A 20,495-nucleotide genomic window follows, 5' to 3' on the forward strand; every position below is an offset into this window, starting at 1 on the left:
ATAGATTGAGTTCTCACAGACCAAACTATACTCACTGGCAGTCCTTCTCAATGATCTTGCGAAAATTTCTTGCTGTCTGTCTATAGAATGATTTGAAATTACTCAAATTACCTGAAGAATCTGAAGTCTCTAGTTCAGTTTACAGGTCTGATTGCTCACATTTCTTTCAAATAAAGATGCATTTCATGTTTTTATTGATTTCCTATTAATTTACAAAGCAGCAGGTTTCTGCAGGGGAAAGACTTCATTTCTCCAGTGTAGCCTTCTTTAAAAAAATGTCCTGCAGAGAAAAAGAAAAAGAGACAGTGAAACAGATGCCGTTAGCTGTAGTGCAATTTTTAGTCTTTCTGGCAAGCACAATTTTATATAACCGGTTCTCAGTTGAGCCATTTCGATTTGTATTGTAAGTAATAATTGAGAAGACCACAAATACCCACATGCAACAAGAAATCTTACCTTGGTTCTTCCAGAGTTCGATGACTGTACTTACAGTAATTACAGCATAGAGAAACCATACACAGTAAACTGAGTTTGTGACACAAGGATAATTTCGGGACAAACCCATTGTATAGTGACAAATTAACACAGGCAAACTTCAGTGAAAACCAAACAGTCATGAATACTTGTTTACAGGCACACTGTCATATAATACAAATGGAAACTTGTTCTTTGGACAAGCCTTAACAAGGGAGTAATTTGTAGTTACTTATATACTTATGAATTCACAGCCACAGCAGTGGTCCACAGATAAGGAAAAAAAATGTTAGATTAATCCTACTTGTTTAGGCAGGGCCTATTTATTTTATAGTCTGGCAGATGATAAACCAATTCTGCAGAGGACCTCTAAGGGACATTATGAAGTAGAAACTAAATACTTGTATTTTAATAGGACAAGCATGGCAAAAGCCCAAAGAACATTCCAGCATGCCAGGGACAAAAGCAAGCATGGCATGCAATGCACAGATAGGCACATGCTGAAAAAATAATGCAGCCTCACAACGGACAGTCCTGTTAACCCAGGTCTGGCTATTCACCATGAGGGAACACTGCAGTGGCTACAGCTGCAGGAGATACCCTTGTCTGTACACAGGTGCACTGCCTTCAAAAACCTTTCTGTGTGTGTTGGGACTGACTGTTGATGAGGGAATAGTAGGGCTAAATATACAGGATATGAAAACAAAAATTAAGTGACAGTTATTTCCTTGCTTGTTAGTTTATGCACGGGTATTAAATACAATTTTACAGCAATCTTCAGTTGGTGTTAGCCAGTAAAACTATACTGATTTACAGCAACTAATACTCTAGTATTCTACCTAGAACAAGAGTCCAGGTTAACAGTGACTACGAAACTTTCCTCTGCCATTTTACTTGGCAGTAAGGATATCTTCAAATCTTTTCCTAGCTAGAAAACATTGGTCTTGCTTTTGAAACTATTTGTTCGAAGTAAAGCAAGTTGTATCGACTCGATACCTCTATCACACTTTAAGCCATGCATTCTTCTGTTTCACATCTATGCTGATTATCTTTAAAAAAAGGACTCTGAACATCACAAATTGCCAAGACACCCAAATCACTTAGCTCTTTTGAAAATTTTACACTTAGGTTGGTTTAGACAAGGATAGTAACTGCAATTTAATTAAAAAACCCCACAAAACAGTATTAAATGTCTAGTTGTGATGAAGAATGCTTATGGGCATTTGTTACCCTAAATTATGATCCATGGGATCACAGTAAATGATCCAGACCAAAGTAAGTGATTTCCAAAAAAAAACCAAAGCCACCCAAAAATCCTCAAACTTTAAACCGAAAGTATGAGTGTGTAGTCACGTACAAGCAATTCTCAGAATCACCATTTTGAAAAGTCTGGGAACCACTGCTGTAATGCATGATAACTACTTATAACTATCAAATTAGCAACCATGTGACACAAAAGGTTATGTAGTCCACAAGAAGTAAATACTTGAAATATGTCTGATAAAAAAAGCAAACTGTATAGACTAGCCGTTTAATCCCCAGGGAAAGAAAGCTTATGCACTTACATTTCATCATCATATTCCTTTGGAGGTGATGCCGCAATGACTAAGTCAATCCAATCCTGAAAAAGAAATGCACAGGCAAACATGTGTTGCTAAATACTGCTTTTAGAGATGGTTATTGGACCACCATGGAATATCAGATGGAGAATCAGGAAAGCAATCTATTCCTGGAAAACCACAGGGAGCGGCAGAAAGATCGCTATGAAAGACGTCTATAGGAAGATCATTTCAAGATTGAGCTGTTAGATTTGTCTCCTGAAATTAAAGAAAAATCTACTGGTCTTGCAACAAGCTTTTAAAAATAATTATTCTAAGAATCATCCTGTATTTGGTCATCTTAGCAATTAATACAGTTCTTGCTGAGAAAACACTCGCTGTAGCTGAAGTGCAGTGTTGCTTGTACATTAAGAAATCAAAGATAAGATAAAGCTATTATCATAAAATTGCAATCAGCTTGCAAGTAATTTTCAGTATCAAAGAGAGATTCTACAGATAAATGTACTATAAACACTCAGAATGTAATGTGTTTAAACACCAATCTTCACATGTGGCTAAATGCCGTGAACTTTCACAGTAAATTACATGCATGATTTTCAGAGATGCTATATATCAGTACCATCTGCAGATTTTGGCTCACTTTGGTAGTACATGGCATACCTGTTACTTCTCATGTTTGCAACCTTACTTGTGTTGATGTGACAATGTCATGTAAGAAAAGTATACCTCATATGAGCATTGTAGGTAGAATGAAGAAGTATTCCAGGTTACTTACCCCACCCATGTTCCAAGCTTTTGCTAGAGTTGCCTGTGCTTCTGCCAGCCTGCTGTCAATTAATATCTTGCCATTTACAGCTAGTATTTCATCCCCTTTCACTATGCCTCCTGGTGAAAAGACCAATAGGGTATATATACACGTAAGCAAAAAAATTTTGTGAGTCTTTCCTGTCCCACATTTATGCAGTACTAAGTATAATGAAAAGTGTCTTCAATAGATGTGAAGACTTACACTAAAAATTGACATAGACAAGAAAGGTTGCTATAGGCAAAAAGAATTTTTAGGCATGGAAAAGCCACCCTAATCTCTTATTGATCATGACCAGTAAAAAACTAGTTCAATTAGATTTTCCGTAGTAGCATTTTGCCTGTCTGGGTAATCCATCTATACAAAACATCGTTGATTGTAGGCTGTTACTACTATGAAAATGGCAGCATTGCTTAAAGACATGAAGGTATAAGTGGCATTTGTCAAGGGTTTGCAGGACTGTCATTCCTTTGCAAGAACATGTGTAATGTTTAGTCCTTAGAACTGATTTTGACTTGCTAATCTGGAATTAAATACAATCAGCTAACTGGGACTAGATTTGAGGAGGGGAAAACACAGATGGTAAGGGGACAGCCTTAGCTTTAAGAGACCCTCACAACAGCGAAGAGTCAAAGAGAAACAGAGTACTTCAGAGTTCAAATGGGTGAGATGTTTTCACAAGAGTGACTTGAACTTAGGTGCAGGTTGGGACAAAGTCAGCAAAGACAACATAAGGAGATATTGTCCTGTCCGTTCACCTGGTCATCACCAGAGTTCTCAAGGAAAGGATGAGAGATATTGGCCACCAGTATCTGGATGTGTTGGTATGCACGTTCTTGTGCCTTCCAGAGAGCTAAGCTGTTAGCCAGAAGGCTCTGGCCTTTAGTGGGATTTTGGGAGTAAAGCCAGGTGTTTTATGAAACAAATTACTATTGAAAGTAGCATTAAGAACAAAACTAAGCAGTATAGTGTAGCCATGGTCAGGTAATTGCTTTGCACATCGAAGTACTACAAATGTCATTGCTTGGAAACCGTGAAATAATGGAGACCATATTCTGCTTTCCTTAATTAACAGAATACACCAGAGAATCAGGTGTTGGGTGGCTTGTTGTTTGTTTTTTTTTTTTTTTTTAATATCAGACTGCAGAAAGGGGAGTCCTTTTTAAGAGAATGGCTCTACATTTTCAGGCCACGTTACTGAAAATTCTGTAATGATAAAAATACAGCAGCAGTGACCATTTCTTCTTAAACACTATTTATAAATTTTACATAATTACTAATTTAAGCAGCACCCTTCAAACCATGAGCCTCTCCCTGATCTGCCCTTAGAGCTGAGACAGAACTTGGCTGCCTTGGACAATTTAAGTGTGCCTCTCAGTGCTAGGCATAGCTATGAAGTCAGCCAACAACTCTGAGCCAGCGTAAGGAGCCACTTTGCAGCAGCATTCAAATTCCCCATTGTTACTCACCATGTTTGTCTGCAGCACCACCCTCATAGATGGCAGACACGGCTATCTTTCCGATTGGAGAATCGATTCCTCCCTCGACTGCAAGGTCTAATGATCCTTCCTATTAAAAGAGTTTTAGTTCAGAAAAGGCTGTTAATTTTTGCCATCAATAGGAACTTAATCTTTCCTTTTTCCCAGTAAATGCGACCGTACATTAAATGCTTACATGAACCCTTTAAATATTGACCAATCAAATAATATAGTATTTACCTTTTTAATTCTTAATAGCCGTACATCTTTTCCCATAATCTGCTCTGGGGTAAACTATGAAAAGATAGAATGATTAGCCATTTCCACCTTGGAAACACAAAACAATCAGGCTGATCTATGTAGTTCATAGGAGAAAAGGGACCTTTCCCTCCTCCAAAATAGTGTTAGAGGAAGATCAGAACACCAGATCATCTTTTCCTGTAAGAAAGCTCCTTTTCAACATGACTGGAAAAGACAAATACACAAGCCCCGACAAACCAACAAGCAAGAATCTTACCCCCTCCCAGCCCTCAAAATCAAGGATGTGTTTTTTCCAGTGTATTTCACATTAAAAAGTGAGACATATTTGAATTCTCTCCTTACCATTGAATATGGATCAAAATCTTCCAAATATTTCTGGAAGCCCTGAGAATAAGACAATACTTAATTGTAAAAACATCAGGCTCACGCACACATTTAACACACAAACTCCATTTTATTTATTAGTGAGAGAACATATAATTCTGTAAGCTATGAAAGACGACAGTAAATGGAGAAAAGCACAGAAAGGCAGCAAAAAGTCCGTCCTGACAGTCAGAAGACATTTCAAAACCTTATGACAGATCAGCAGTTTGAACTGGTCAGACTAAGGAGCAGTTTTGAGGAATAGATTACCACTCTGTCACCTCCACAGTTCCTCTCTACACCTGACAGAACAGAAACAAATCTTGAAAGCATCATGGGCAGGTATGTTCTGCCACACTCTTCTGAGCAATGTTTCTTGGGACTATCACCATGCTGGGCACTATCTAACACAGTCAAAAGTGACAGGCTCCAATTTGCCTGTCAGCAACACTACTCCACAGAGTCTGGGTTGTAGGACCTCTTCTAGCCCCCTTCTCTCCTCCTTTCCACAGAGTTTCAGGAAGTTGGCTCCATACCACAAGCGAATGCAGAACAACAACTGATTTTGTTTTCATATCATTCTGTGGAGGATTTAAAAGTTTTGGCAGGAAGTGTCTGAAATTCTGAAACGGGGAAGATAATATTGCAGTTAAGTAGAGCAGGATTTAAGCTTTGAGAGGACCTATACCTTCTTAAACTTTCAAAACCTAGTGAATTACTCTTGTCAGACCAACACTGCAGGAAAAAAGCGGGAGTTACCTTTTCTGCAAAGATGAGAGCTCCCCAGTCAGCAATCAGGAATCAATGGTGTTTGGGTGGTGGTTTCTTGAGGAGGATTAGTAGTTACCGGGTGAGACTGTATGGGCAATGCTAGAGGTTTATATAAACTCTGCACTCACCCTGCACGCTAAAGTAAGAACTTCAGGACTTAACAGAAATCTTTACTGAGGCACCTAAATGCTGTATCACTCTTGCAGCTTCAAGCTGCAATAACCTGGGGATGTGGGAACAACGCAGAACCACATAACCCTTTGCCGACACAGCAGGCAAGCCAGCATCTGACACAGACCAGCAGTTCAGTGCGTGATCAAGCTTGATATATTCATTATTGCCCTCTTTTGTCCTGGATCCATCTGATGACAAAGTCTATTCTACTTTCAGACTCAGCTAACCCTTTTTCCACTTGTAAGTCAAATGCACAGCTTAAGGTTCCTCTGGTATCTTTAAGGGCTGGCTGTTAAAGGACAAAGTTGCAGCAGAAAACACTAATGCCTCCTCCTCTTATCATCTTTATCATCTCTCTCATTCAGACTATGAATGATCCTCTGGGGTCAGATCTCATCCTTACCACCACTGCCTCTAACAAAGTCGGTGAGCACTACTACACAGCTCTGCATTAGCAGACCCTCAAATGTACGACAGCGCTGCCCATTTGTTTTACCACCTTATATAGACCATGCAACAGTGGTGCCGATGACTCTTGCGTGGACTGGCAGTCGTTACACACAGGCATGCTGAATTGTACAGCATGAACCCTGGCTTTCCTGCAGGCTGCCTCTCTCTTCACCTTTTCCCTGAGATCAGAAGACCAACTCAAGCAAAACAACTCCTCATTTTGTGTTTCTTCTGAAACAGAAGAAACATTTGCAAGGGTTGAAGCACGACTTTGTCTCCCCAGGCTCCAGAGAGCTAAATCTTCAGGGCACAACTGCAGAACTTTTGCTTACTGTCACAAGTGAAGTAGGGAAATATTTGTAGGGAAATCTTTTGGGAGTAAGAACATGAGAGACCTTATTTAGCATTTAAATTAGTATGGGTTGCATTACATTTGTTAACTGCTAACTTTGAGGAACTAAATAAATGGGAATTTGATCACAGATTTCAGCGAGAGTAGAAATCATCCCAGGGGAAAAAACCCAATCATTCATTCATTCACAAAGCGTATTAATATTATGAATAGTTTTACTAAAAATGTAAGAGAAACATTTTACAATGATAGCTACCTAAACAACTAACAGTTTGAATAGCTGAATTTGTATTGACCTTTGGAATCATGGCTGAAGTAGACATCTCTGGTCTTGGAGCAAAGAACTTGGAGGAAAGAACTCCAATCTCAGCCAAGTCATTCATTACGTAATCTAAAGGAAGTCATTGAACTCTTTGTCCCATGTCGCCCTCATGAAAAACAGATGTTGCCCTTGAAGAAAGTTTTCTTGGGAAAACATTTTTTGAACAGGAAAAAAGCCCCTAAACCCCACAACAAAAAACCTGCAAGCAAGGAAGTGATACGATCTGGATCCAATAACGTACAAATACAGCTATGATACAATGAAGACATCTACTGAACTGTAATAAATCTTCCCAGAAATGGGCATCACAAAATCGGAGACCAGAGAGCGCACTCCATATCTAATGCTTTCTTGACTTACAATAACGTTCATAGGACTGAACATAAGTAGAATCTGGAACATTAAAACGTTTGATTGCACTGAAACAACTACCTGTCTGGACTTCAGGATGAAAGATAAAGTTACTACTTAAAAAAAGAAAAAACAACCCCAAAACCAAAACACAAGCACCTAAGCCAATGGTACTGCTCACTGAAGTTTATAGGATCAATAGTCAATAGCAATTAAGACCTGACTGAAATAAACAAAAAAGAATTGAAAGAGAAACCCATGACCAGATATAACAAAATTTTCCAAAAAACACAGTTGCTGAGAACACAACTGTTATTTATACAGAACATACTACCATTCAACAGCAACTGAATAATCTCAAAGTTTGATTTATCTCAGTCAAATCCAGTTTTCCGTTCCAGATCTAGATTGAAACTGATCAAAAGAAGAAAAAATTAATCATTAATCTTAATGGTTTACCACTCAAAAGCTCACGCTGTGAGCTCACAATTGCGTGCCAACATTTTTGTATAACATGGCAATGCATCTAACTTTAAAGGTGTTTTGCACAGAAACTGGCACATTTAACAGCAGCGGAGAAGTTAAGCACACAGTTCACTTCTACAAAGGACCATCTATTGAACCACCAGTCAACCAAAGAGGAAGAGATGAAAACTTCATCACTATGACAGAGGAAAGCAATAAAAGTAGTAATACAGCAGAAAAATCCTACATAATACAGAAAGGCTATATGAATAATACAGCACCACCAGTTCCTCTGATTTCCTACCAATAACTATGTTATGATAATAGCTCTATTTGTTAAACTGAGAAAATATTTTATTACTGAAAGCATTGTAACTGAAGACTAAAAGAAACAAGGAAACTTTAGGAATATATAAAAAAAAAATTGCCAGTATCAGATCAGTTATCAGTGTTGAACTATCTTGAAGATTGCACTAACCACATAAGTAAGTAGTTACAGATGGTTCAACCTGAAGGATTTACTATCCTCTCATTCTGTCTAGACTAGCAGGAGCCACAGGCACACACTGAAAGTTTACAAAGACTGGCAGTTTTCATGCACTAGGGCTGTCTTGCATCCTCTGTTTTAGAAACTGAGCAACAGGATTAGAAAGGAAAGTTTTAAATCTATGATCAGTCAAAACAAGAAGTACCACACAAAACATGGAAAATGTTATTTTACTTGTTTTTTGTTAGGTCTAAATGATGAATTGTAAACCACCATCCTTCTAAACATCTCTTGTGGCTGCAAAAGAAAAAAAATTGCCAAGCCAGGTATTAACTTTTTGCTGTAAATAAGTATCACCTACTCACAAATAATCTCACTGCTTTTTTTGCTCCTTTAGGGACTGAATCACACTTGCACTTGTTAGTGCTTGTTCTCTGTACCATCCCAAAATGAGAGAACACACACAGTGAAATAGTACTGAATACAGAGAGGAAAGAATTCTAGAGAAACTACATAAAAAATGCACATTTCCATAGCACAAGATTTCTTAAAAATATTTTCCATTACTCCTTTTATCTCTAATTTCTACAGAACAGTGCTGGGGTCTCTTCTCCATGATTTTTGAAAAAATAATTGAAAAAACCATGGACAAAATGCTAGACAAGTGATTTCCAAAATATTGAAAAGTCATGATAAATATATATTACACATTTAAGATTTGCTCTCCTACCAGGGATTTCCTATACTGAAAGGTGAATTCCATTCTTAAATTCCTCATGAAGTTGATAAACTGAAAGAAAAGATATGTGTATTTGGGCTCATCCTAAAAGAAGCAATGACCTAAATACCAATTACTAGTATTCTTTCTACTTAAAGAAAAATTCCTCTTGAATTTAATTGACTTATTTCTGAGGGGTCTTGCTTCAATTTGGATATCTACAAGTGATCTACAATTTTGATCAATGTTCACAATATTGATTATTAACTGCTGGATTTTATTTTATTGTATTGGGCTTCAATGATTTTAATCCCATATTGATTCTGTTTTTCTTTCAGTTTCAGTGCATTAAAAAAATTGTTCACTGTAGTTTTGAATCACTTAAAATACAGAACCTCTTATTAAGTTAAAAAAATTTTCAAAAATAAAGTGGGCTAAAAAAAAAAATTTATACAAAACACTCCTCACACCTCTCCAGCCTCCACTCAAAATCCTGCATCAAATCAGGTAATTTATCTGAGTCTTCTGAAACAAGACCAACTTTCTACAGACTAAACCATGGTATTTACATTTCCAAACTCAATTTGCTTTAAAACAAATGACTATGTATCAGTTTCACTACTGATTCTATCAATGTCCTATAGCCATACCATTACTTGGAAAAATATCTCTTCCTGAGTTAATGAAAGATTTGTGGTCTGTGTTTAATTAACACAAAGACTGAGTTTTTGTCTCGAAGGACTTTTGGGCAAGTCTGGCAAGATTTTCCACAAAACTCTTCGGCCCCTCTCTAGCTACTTAGAAAAAAAAAAAAAAATTAATTTCCTTTTCAACACAGATGGCTTTGGTATAGCTATGGCCGATAATAACTGAAATTTCCAATCATCGCACATCTTACCACAGAGTATCTAAGCACCTGTCTCAGGTCCCTTGACTGCAGTCCTGCAGAATCAGGCTTCAAAATTGCAAAGTAGAGGAAAGCTTAAATATTCGTTCTTCCTTTCAGAAATGCTGCATCCAACCACAAAGGAGGGAGGGAGGAAAAATCTTTAGTAGCAGCAAGTGCAAAGACTTCTAACTCACACAACAGGATACTTGTGATAGTTGGGAGAGCAGAGACTAATATTCATGTTGGTTTTGCTTCTCTGAAAACCCCACCACTAAATCATAACAATCTTCTCCTGTTCTCTGAGCCAAAATTTAATTAGTTTTGCCATGAGTGTATTCCAATTCACTCCAGTACAGCAGAGACAAACAGTTCACACTGATTTTGACCCAGAGCAGCCCTTGGCATTCAAGGCTACACTCAAGGTTTAATCCTCACCCATCACTTCCCTATTTATAAGTGAGAACAACTTCATTTTCATGAACTGTTAAAAGACCTGGGACTTCTGACCTGAATTCAGTTAATATGAAAACTTAAGTCACAACAGACACTTCACTGTTCCTATCTGGCCCAACTACCTTCCAGATAACAGGAATGTTTTACCCGTTCTTGCATGTTTATTTTATTTTTATGTTCATGCTTTTCATCTTCTTTACTAGTGAATTGCTCGAGTATAGGCTCACTTGATTAGCTCTTTGAATCAAGTAAATCCATCAAGATCAGTTTCTAGAGTTTGGTACTCAGGACAGATAAATTCAGATAAAAACAAGGTAGAAGAAATTATGTGCATTATGTCATATTAAGACATAAAGACTGCAGTTCCATAAGGTGTGTGCAATCTAGCAAGACAAGAAATAGGGTAGCAAAAGATACTTTGCCTTTATTGATACTTCCCTCTGCTAAGAGAAGCTGAACCCGTCCTGTATCTGAACCATTGACTTAAGTAAGGACACACCACCTCCCCCCAGAACAAAAAAACAAAAAACATTCCTTCCACATGAAATCAAATTATAATTCTTATACATTTCTGGGGATAAGCAGGTACCTCCTTGCCTGTTTTGTCATACGCTAGCCTTTTCATTTTTTAACTAATAGAAGTAGCCTCCCTCTTTACCTCGGTATCCATGCAAGCCTTACTCCACATACTACTGTGACTTCATAGCAGCCAGGATGAATACTCTTTACTGCATTGTCATAAAAGGAAGTAAGAGGTAACAGGTTTACAAAAACAATTTATAGATCAATGTTTCTCCTAAAGTCCTATCAGAATATTGCTCCCACTGAAATTGTGATCTTTGAACTAACATAAGGCAGTTTGGGAATGAAGATAATAGACATCTGAAACATTTTAGCAGACTTGTGATTTGGAAAACGTGCATGCATGCACAACAAATCATAAGAAATTTCCCTATGGAGGTGGATCTTATTGTCAATTTCTCAAACTAATCACAAGCAGTCAGTAACAAAAAACACAAGCAACATGTGTCTGATCACACATAAAAGTATTATCAATTTTGCAAACTAGTTTATATGTGCACACCAGGCATTTATTTTCAAGAGCTAGATTATACTAACTGCAGATTATGATTTTACTCTGTTCATTCCTCCCCTAAGGAATTTTAAATTGCTTAGAGATGCTGAATTACTGAACACAATCAAAATGAAAGCTCCAAAGCATACAACTGAAGGAAATATCTACACTAGAGGGATCTGAATTTGTTTTTAGTTTGTGTACCTGCCATCTCTTGAGCAACTTATAAACACTGCTTTCAGTTGTCATTTCAATCCATTTATAATATAGACGTTTCAAGATGACTATGTCTGTGGGAAAACTGGTTACTAAGTATCACTAAAATTTGTTCAGACTGTAACTGGGAAAATAAAGGACAAGAGTATCTAAATTATTAAAGCAGAAATGACAAAAAAATCCATCTCACTTTAATGAAAGACAGCTAGGAATATTGTGCCCATCGTTTATTGTCAGACATAGCATAAGCTTGTAATTAAATAAATGAAATGCAAGTGTGATCTATTTTCCATCACTTAGAAAGCTCACATGTTGCAATACACTGCCTTGCTCATTTAAATGTACATATACACACATGTCCACACACATGCATATAACAGACACACAGCTCTAATTGTAACAGCGTAAGTCATGATGACCCTCGAGAATAAATACTACTAATTGGTCCATCAGCTATTTTCGATAAATTTTCAGGGCTATCGTTTGGGAGTTATCACCTGTCAAAGCAATATTTCTCTTTTTTTTCAGTAAGCATTGGCTCACCTTCCCTTATATAATACAATTCCAAAAGATGCTACGTGTCTGGTCCTAAAATACTTAGCCTAACAGTTTTTTCTTCATTTACATTTGAAACAGAAATGGAAAAGAAATAAGAAAAAGAATCTGATCGTGAGTCAACTTTGCATTGCATGACCAGTATACTGGCGTCTAAGATACAACAATGAACTTCTTTTCTCTGGAAATGAAATTATGAGTTATATATTTACATTTCAAGTATGTTCGTGACTATTCACACAGGAAAAATACAGTGTAATTCATTTTTACTATTTCATTTCTGACAAAGGAATTCAGAATCTATAAAAATACAAACCAGCATGTGAATAAATGAAAAATAAGATCTACAGAGTCTACGGCTCTATACTGCTCTGGAATTATGCACCCCAGTACAAAAATTGTCATTAAGTGACTTTTAGATCATGAAAAAAATGGAAAAGTACTCTTTTGTGCTTACCATTAGTGATCATTTGAAAATCTACATGAATTTTAGTTAGCAGAAAACAAGACAAACATTGATTCTTTGAGGACAAGTCAACAACAAATCCCACAGTACTGTAGCACTCGGAAAAAGGACATTAAAAGGCTTACCAGGGCCTCTGATTTGATCGTTGGCCTGACCATAAAGTTTGGGTCAGGATGCAGCATGACTGGTTTAGAGACTATTGGTACCCCTGGACGTCGTTGGGTAGGTGGACTTGGAGCAAGTTGCTATGGGGTTAATTTAAGAAAATTACAATACACAACGTAATTTGCACAAATCCATCATTTCACCAAGATGCCTCAATACAAATAGTTTATGGTAATGAATTTAATGACACTAATACAACAAATGGCTTACAGAATTATTTTAAGACTTACAAAGTTAACAAGCCAAAATGTAATTTCTCTTGCATCTAAATAGTAGCTTTTTCCCCTAAACTCTGACTTCACCAGCAAGATTACAGAAAAATCTCATCCCTGCTTTTGGCATTTATCCCATAAAGGCAATGAATTGAATGAGAAACTACAGGAAAAAAAAATGCTGAAGTTGAGCGCAAGAACATAGTGAACCTGAAATGAGATTTTAATTAATCTATGGCTAAATAGATCTTTTAAGATTAAATTCACCAGAACTGCAGCGATCAGCTTACCATAAAGAATTTCAAGTCAACTTATCCTGACTTAAGAGCAAGGGTTAGTTACGCTAATTACCTATCCTTGACTCTACAAAGTACAGATACCCAGAGGCATCTGAGACCTCATCATCCAGCACGTACTAACCCAACTGCACACTTCTTAGTCAAAACTCCCACTGACGTCAAGCATAGTTTTATTCAAGAAAAGAGTTCAAAACCGAGCCCTGTGGGTTTAGTTTCCGACTTAACCCCAGCAACTCCCAGCACACCCTTGTCAATGTTTCTCATAGGAAATGTGATGTATTCCAGATATTATTCATATAGTACAAGCTGTATCCTCTGAAATTCCTTGAATTGCTTCCAGCAAATTGGTTAAGCCACTTTTTTTTTTTTTAATAGGGGAATTTTTGGGGTGTTTTTTGTTTGTTTGTCTCTTTTTTTTTTTCCTTCCCTTTTTTAAATAATTTAAGAAAAAAGTTTTGAAACCAGATCTTTGAAAGTCCCTGTGGATATCCCTCAACTAATACTGTTCCACACCACAAAATATATCGTATCATTAAGCTTTCTGATCTTAGAAGAACTGGCTCACAGGTTCACAGATATCAACTGGCTCATAGGTTCACAGACATCAACTTGTTAAAGTTGCACTGGAACTGGATGATTTCTCCAGGAGATGCACAATTTAAAGGCCGACTTTTCTAGAGTGCCTCAGAACAGAGAAACCTGACATCCGGCCATCCTGAATCAAAATCAGTGCAAAGAGTTATCAAACAAATGTTGGTTCTTCTGAGAAGAAAGCTTGCTTCTTAGCACCCATTATGTTTAAAATATAGTTTGGACCTAGCCATGCGGAGTCAAACCCTTGACATTTTCTTGACATTGGCATTATGTGGGAAGTTCATAAAACTACAGTCGTTATTAACAGTACATGACATACCAGCGGATTGCTTGATACAGAAGATACTTTGCCGACGTGGGAGGTGTTTCTTACAACCTAAACAGTAACAGACTTAGTACTGGGTCCATATAAAGTATATAGCTAATAATAATTTTGAGAAACAGATCAATTTATACCAGATATTCTAATAGTTAGTTGTCAAGAATGTATTTGACAGGATTTCATTCAGTTCGAGCTGAATTTGAAATTAAAAGATCTGGGGAAAAAAAATTTAGCAACATAGAGAAGATTTACCAGTTTGAGTAATATTAGAAGAGTAAATTTATGGGACAGCAACAGTTGTCTTATTTTTGGCTTTAGCAGGCATAAACACCAGATCTTTTATCCTTTTATCGCTGAAGTCAAATAAATGCACTGCTTCTGCTTATCTTTTTTAAACAATAACAAAATTTTTTTTAAAACCCGACTTTTTAAAAAGCAGCAAGGATAAGTTGTCCAGCTTCTGATTTTTCTTCCATGTCTGAAACCACATCAGGAATACTGGGTTATCTACTTATAAACAAAGCAGCTTTGGCTCAGTATTAATATTTTACTAAGAGCTTAGTTCTTTCCTCATATACACTAATTATATTCAGTGAAAACTGGCTTATTTTTGAAGGCTAGGTTATTTTGTTGTTGTTGTTGCCCGATGTATTTTTCTTTAATTACTAACCTCTTTTCTCTAACATATCTAGCAGTGAAAAACTGCCAGAAACGTATATTGGAATATATGGGTTTGTGGTCAGATCCAGTATGGCAGTTCCTATATTACTACTTTTATCTGAATATTTTCTATTAGCATTAGGAGAATGTACTTCTCCTCTGAATGCTAGTATTTTGTACACCTGTGAACAAAAATGACTTGTGTCATTTCACATCATTTTTATTTTGCAAATAGCTTGGAAAACCTGTTATCCATAAGAACATCTGGCATCTCCATTTCAGTGGATGTAGCACATTCTTGGCACTTCAAACATGTAAATCACATAGATCAAGTACTACCAGAGGTCTACTTAAGTTTATAAGAGATTCATAGTTCATATTAGGGCAATTATTCACATAGAAATTATCTGCCAGTTTCCCTGATTAATTTGCATATCCTTCCCCTCTCCAACCAGAATGATGCAAAAGCAAAGCCTAGGACTTCCAAGTAAACATGCAAAAAAAATGAAAACCAACAATGCACTCAGTCAATCCATGCAGAAAGCTGTGTAGGAAAGCAGCGACCATATGGGATCGTCTTCTGCTGTTTGAAACAAGTAAGAATCTTTTGCCATAAAAACACGTACATGAATCCCACTACAGTGCTTAGCAAAGGGAATGATGATGAAACAGCTGCCATTTCTCTCCTAAAGTGAGATCTGGCACAAGATTTCTTATATTTTATCTTCTTTTGGACTGAGATTGTAATAAGGAGAAAGTCAGAATATTTTCTCAAAGAAATTCCTAACTCCTGTGTGTCCAAAAAAAGTAAAACCTGATTACCAACTCTCATTCATTTAAAAGTATTTTACTGGTAATTTATACTGTGTTGGTGTTTTAGAAGTTTGAGCTTCTGATTTTAAGCTAATTTTGTTCGTACACTCTTCTCATCTTACAAAGCAATTTGATGACATATTTAAAACACCTTCACAAGTCACTTTCACTACACAGATATTTCTCTCAAACTTAACTATGAGTTAAATCTGTTGACTGCCACTGCTTTTTTTTTTTAATAAACACTCAAGTCCAAATTGTCTTTTTAACTGACACATTCTGCCCAAGATACCTGCATGTGGTAGGCTTACAACATATATAGGGAGGAGACAGCAAAACCCTCTCAACCTAAATTTTAAAAAAAATTAAAATAAAACTTCCTCTGGACTGCATTCACTACTATGAAACAATGAAACCATCTCACTCCGTCTTTTAACATTGCATATGGCAGATGGGTAGATCCAGTGGATAAAGTGGGTGATGGAGCAGGGAAGGGAGGCCAGGCAGGGGAATGATAGAGGCACATGCATTCAAACAGATCATGAGGTCACCTGGGAAGCTGGTGTTACTGCCAGGGCTGGACCTCTTGAAAGTGGAACATTTGATGCAGGAAGTGGATGAGCTGATGCTGCTGGAGTAACAGTGAGTGGTGGTGGCAGAGGTGGTGCCACACGTTGCTTAGGCTTGTCAACTTCATCTAAGTTTATATCATCAAGATCTGTGGTATGAAGCTGCAGACCACCAGCAAAACACCGCATTGATGTGGCAGAAGGAGAAGCGGAAGGTCGTCCACTTGCCAACTATGTGCAACAGAACAGAAATCTGCCTTAACGGTTCATCTGCCCGCCACAGCTCTGAAGAAATTAATGGCAAATGCTAGCACATCACTCAGCATAACTGCTCCTGCACAGGAAGCTCTTGGCTTCTCCCACACAGAATACACACAAACTTTTTCTCCAAAAGCCTTTTTAAAAGCACTCCCTGGGATTCCAGCTTAACAAGAAAATTGGAATGCTGTGACAGTAGCCTTGGCTGTTGCAGCAGGGAGGGATGACAAAAAAACCAAACCAAACCAAAAAAACACCAAACAAAACAAAACAAAAAAACAACCTGCATGGAGTCTTCAGAAGGTAAAATCATAGGACAAATCACAGATAATACAACTCTTGCCTCTCTAGGTCTTATGAAGAAAAAGCAAGAATTGCTCCTTGCAAAGTTGATTATATAAAAGGAAAGTAATCAAAGATGGGCCCTGAAATTCCATGCCATTAAAAAAGGGAAAGGGGCTAAAGGCTGGTGTAAACATAACCAGATATTAATACAAGAGGGGGAAGTAAGCTTAAGCAGCTATAAAACCAAAAAGTTTAGGGTGCTATGAAACTCAGATCCTCAGGAGGTTCTGGACCTTCTAATTTCTGTTAATCAACACCAGATGCACTGTGGGGCTAACAAATTCCAGAGTTTGAACATAAAGAGCAGCTCACCCAAAAAGCACGTTTGTGTGCATGAAAAAGGATTCTACATATGCTGTTAGAGTTGCTAACATTTCTTTTATCAGTGATCCAACTGAAGTATTTAAGTAAATCCAGTTGATACTCTTTCATTTTGCTATTTTGTAGACTCAGCTAAGGAAGTATGACAGATAGCAAGCTGTCCTACAGACACATGCATCTTAGTCTAATATGACAATACTTCCCTCAAGTGGGTATCTCTGTTGGCATTCTTTGGGATCTCCTTATCTGCCTTACTCGCCCCTTTGTACCATAAAATAAGTATTTCTTTGGCAGAAGTCAAGAGATCTTGACGGCTCTTGTATCCAAGTAGCAGTTCAAGCCTGTAGTACCTGAATATTGTTCAGCTGCATTTATCCCTCAGAAGCATTATGGTTTTGTGTTTCACATGAGTTTAACTGCTTGGGTAGTTTTGTAGAAGAATTGTAATAGAATATTTATATATAACATAATAGAAGAATTGACGGAGCAAATACAACACAGAGTGCTTGTCTTAAATCAGGGTAGAGCTCTGGAAACACAACAGTGATTTTAATCTGTAATGTTCCCTCTCACTTTACAAAGTAAGGGGGACAAAGATCTACCAGAACACAGGCAGCCAAATTTAGGTAGTGAGAAAAAACTCAGTATAATCATTCCACTGTCCTACAGACCTGCACTGAAGAGCCACATGGATCTGAGCCCGAGGCCAGGAAGAACAGACCAGCTGCTTTTTTCAGAGCTGCTCCACATTGACCTGAAGGAAATTCATGCGAGAGTGTTCCCCAAGGATCCCCTTTGTGGTTGCAATTTCTTGGGGATCCCGGGGGAATTCAACAGATTGCAGTGTTCCTCTTGAAAGCAGCTGGGCTTGGAAGACAGCCAGAGCAGCAGAATGGTGGGAAAGCATCACTGCACATCTAGAACCATCATGCTTTTAAGGCACAATCACTATCTGCAACTCCCTTCGTTTAAGGGGACTATTTAAAATACAAAACTGAACCCTGTTCTTTGGGAGTTTCTTATCTTTTTGTCATTTTCTTAACCTATACCTTTATTCCACGCAATACAAGGAAGCATCCAAGAGCTCATCATCAATGATGTTCTTTTTAGCATAGGATACTAAAAAATATGGCTGGGTATTCTAGTCTCAGTTTTATTATTGGTAGCATGTCCCACCTAGCCCAAACAGCTCACGAGCCAATAAAATTGTTAATTTTGTGGTGATAATATACTTTAAAAGGACAAAATAAAACCAGTTCATTAAAATAATAAAAAAAATTCCATACAATATAAGAACAACAAATGGTATAGATTGTAATTCATCAATAACTGACATTTTTTTCCCCTCTTAGAATGAAGGCTGAGAGGGAAAAAACTGTTGCTTTTACGAAACAACTAGCGAGTTATTTAGAGATCATGCAATATATAGAGAGGCCAGAATTTTACCTCAGGAGACTCATTCTCCACAGAGGAAATCTGTTCTAACCGTGTCTGACAAAGTCTTTCCACCCAGTGCTGCACCTTTTCTGATTCTTCCAGGTCTTCTCGTTCTGTCTCAGATACCTTAACCATAACATCAGTGCATGAAGAAAGGTTACAGGTATAGTTACAATACAAGTATGTTTCAAAAGTATGAAATGCCATTTAAATTAGTTTTAAAACTAATTATGCTTTTGAGAATGATTTCCTATTTTGCTGTCTTTCATTAAATTCATCACTATACATGGACACTCATTAACTGCAGAGGTATCCTCATTTGGGCAAAAACTGACTGTAGAAACAAGCAAACTTGGGAAGAGAGTTTTGCAGTGCAACAGCAATTTTTTTAAACTTCACTATCTTCGACATAATTAAACAAGTGTCCTGCTAAGATAATTCCAGTAAAGATTCAGCTCATTGTTTTTCTTTTGCACTTGATAGGAGAACACAACATACCTCTTGCACGAGACGATTTATTTTCAGTTGTTTTTCTTTCTCCAACATTCCTTCTTTCTCTTTGGCGAGTTTTTGCTGAAACTCCATTTCCTTTTTATTCTTCTTCTGTTCACATAGACTGTCACTTTTTGACTTCTTTCGCTCTTTCCAATGGTTTTGTTTTTCTTTTCTTTTTTTTTTTAGTTAAACAGATCTTTACATCAGCTAAAAACATTGCAAACTTCAAGCTCAATACATGAGTGCCTGCCTTGAAAATTTAATTACAGTCTGTGCAAGTATGGGGATGGTCTTTCAAAAGAAAATCTAAAGTCCATTTCCCCAGCAATTTGCAGGAAATTATACCTTATTTGGAGGACCTGTGCACATTAAGGTAAGTAGGACAAGATCAGACAGTTTTTTGCTCCTCCACAAAGTTACAACATTAGGGCACAAAGGCCCACTACAAAACTTTGAATATTCAGTTTTGGTTAGGTCTTGATTTGCCATCTCTCTGTTCTGGCATTTTAATATAAATACAAGACTGACTGCTTTCAGGTGACAGATGCTCAGGTAGATGTGAATATTCTATGCATAAAACACCTTTATGCATATGTCCAAAAACAAGCATCGCATGCCTTAATACAACTGAAATAAGCAATTACAAAGGAAAGGCTTAGATCAGTGCAGAAACCAAACTGCTCTCAGGAAAGAACACTGCATCACAAAGACCAAGTAGCTCCTACAAGCACTGGATAACGTCTACTCATGTGAGTGAACTAATACAGTACAAAGCAACCCTAAAATTTTACACGTAGAGTGCAACCAAAGGGGAAAACTACACAGTCTTTTTGGAGCCTCTGCTCCTGTTGTCTTCGAAATAAATCCTGCTCCTTATTTCTACTTTAACGATGTCACATTTCTGCTACCCTCTTCCGTTTGTAGTGGTACGACCTAGTTCACATTCAAAAGCCCATGTTCTCTTTTTATTCATCAAAAAGTAAAAAGGAGGAGCAGCTGGCCACTTACTGCCAATTACGGCCAGTGCTCAGAGAGGCGAAGCTTCCGGTTTGATTTTGCTCTGCTCATTATCATCAGCTACTGACTTTTCATAATGGTTTTGGGAATTCAAAGCATGAACTTGCTTCACGTTACATAGCATTATTTGTCTTCCTTCCACCTTCTACATATAATATTGACAATAAAGCCTTGGAAAACAGACATTTTCCCTGGCAGCTACAAAAGTCAGTTCTCCCAGTCAAGTAGTTAATTGGAACTTTGTACTGCTGAGCTCAGTGGAATGTTGTCTATTGCTTCATGGTTAAGTGGTGGGGGGGGGGTG

At 37.4% G+C, this 20,495-nt stretch overlaps 1 protein-coding gene across 1 annotated transcript in view; it reads right to left on the minus strand.

Moving 5' to 3' along the window:
• Positions 1-2,039: 2,039 nt before the first annotated feature.
• The window catches only part of USH1C (Usher syndrome 1C (autosomal recessive, severe)), a gene marked incomplete at its 3' end in the record, with an annotated part of 48,636 nt that continues 30,180 nt past the window's right edge, over positions 2,040-20,495 (minus strand). Inside the window, exons 17-26 of the mRNA XM_009573536.1 lie at positions 19,178-19,320; positions 18,689-18,805; positions 16,301-16,549; positions 12,810-12,929; positions 8,547-8,609; positions 4,920-4,961; positions 4,557-4,610; positions 4,308-4,407; positions 2,809-2,918; positions 2,040-2,095 (exon numbers count right to left, since the gene is read on the minus strand). Coding sequence (XP_009571831.1) covers positions 2,040-2,095; positions 2,809-2,918; positions 4,308-4,407; positions 4,557-4,610; positions 4,920-4,961; positions 8,547-8,609; positions 12,810-12,929; positions 16,301-16,549; positions 18,689-18,805; positions 19,178-19,320 — 1,054 coding nt within the window. The remainder of the gene's footprint in view (positions 2,096-2,808; positions 2,919-4,307; positions 4,408-4,556; positions 4,611-4,919; positions 4,962-8,546; positions 8,610-12,809; positions 12,930-16,300; positions 16,550-18,688; positions 18,806-19,177; positions 19,321-20,495) is intronic.

The sequence above is a fragment of the Fulmarus glacialis genome, unplaced genomic scaffold (assembly GCF_000690835.1).
Source record: "Fulmarus glacialis isolate BGI_N327 unplaced genomic scaffold, ASM69083v1 scaffold30312, whole genome shotgun sequence".
Lineage (NCBI taxonomy): Eukaryota > Metazoa > Chordata > Aves > Procellariiformes > Procellariidae > Fulmarus > Fulmarus glacialis.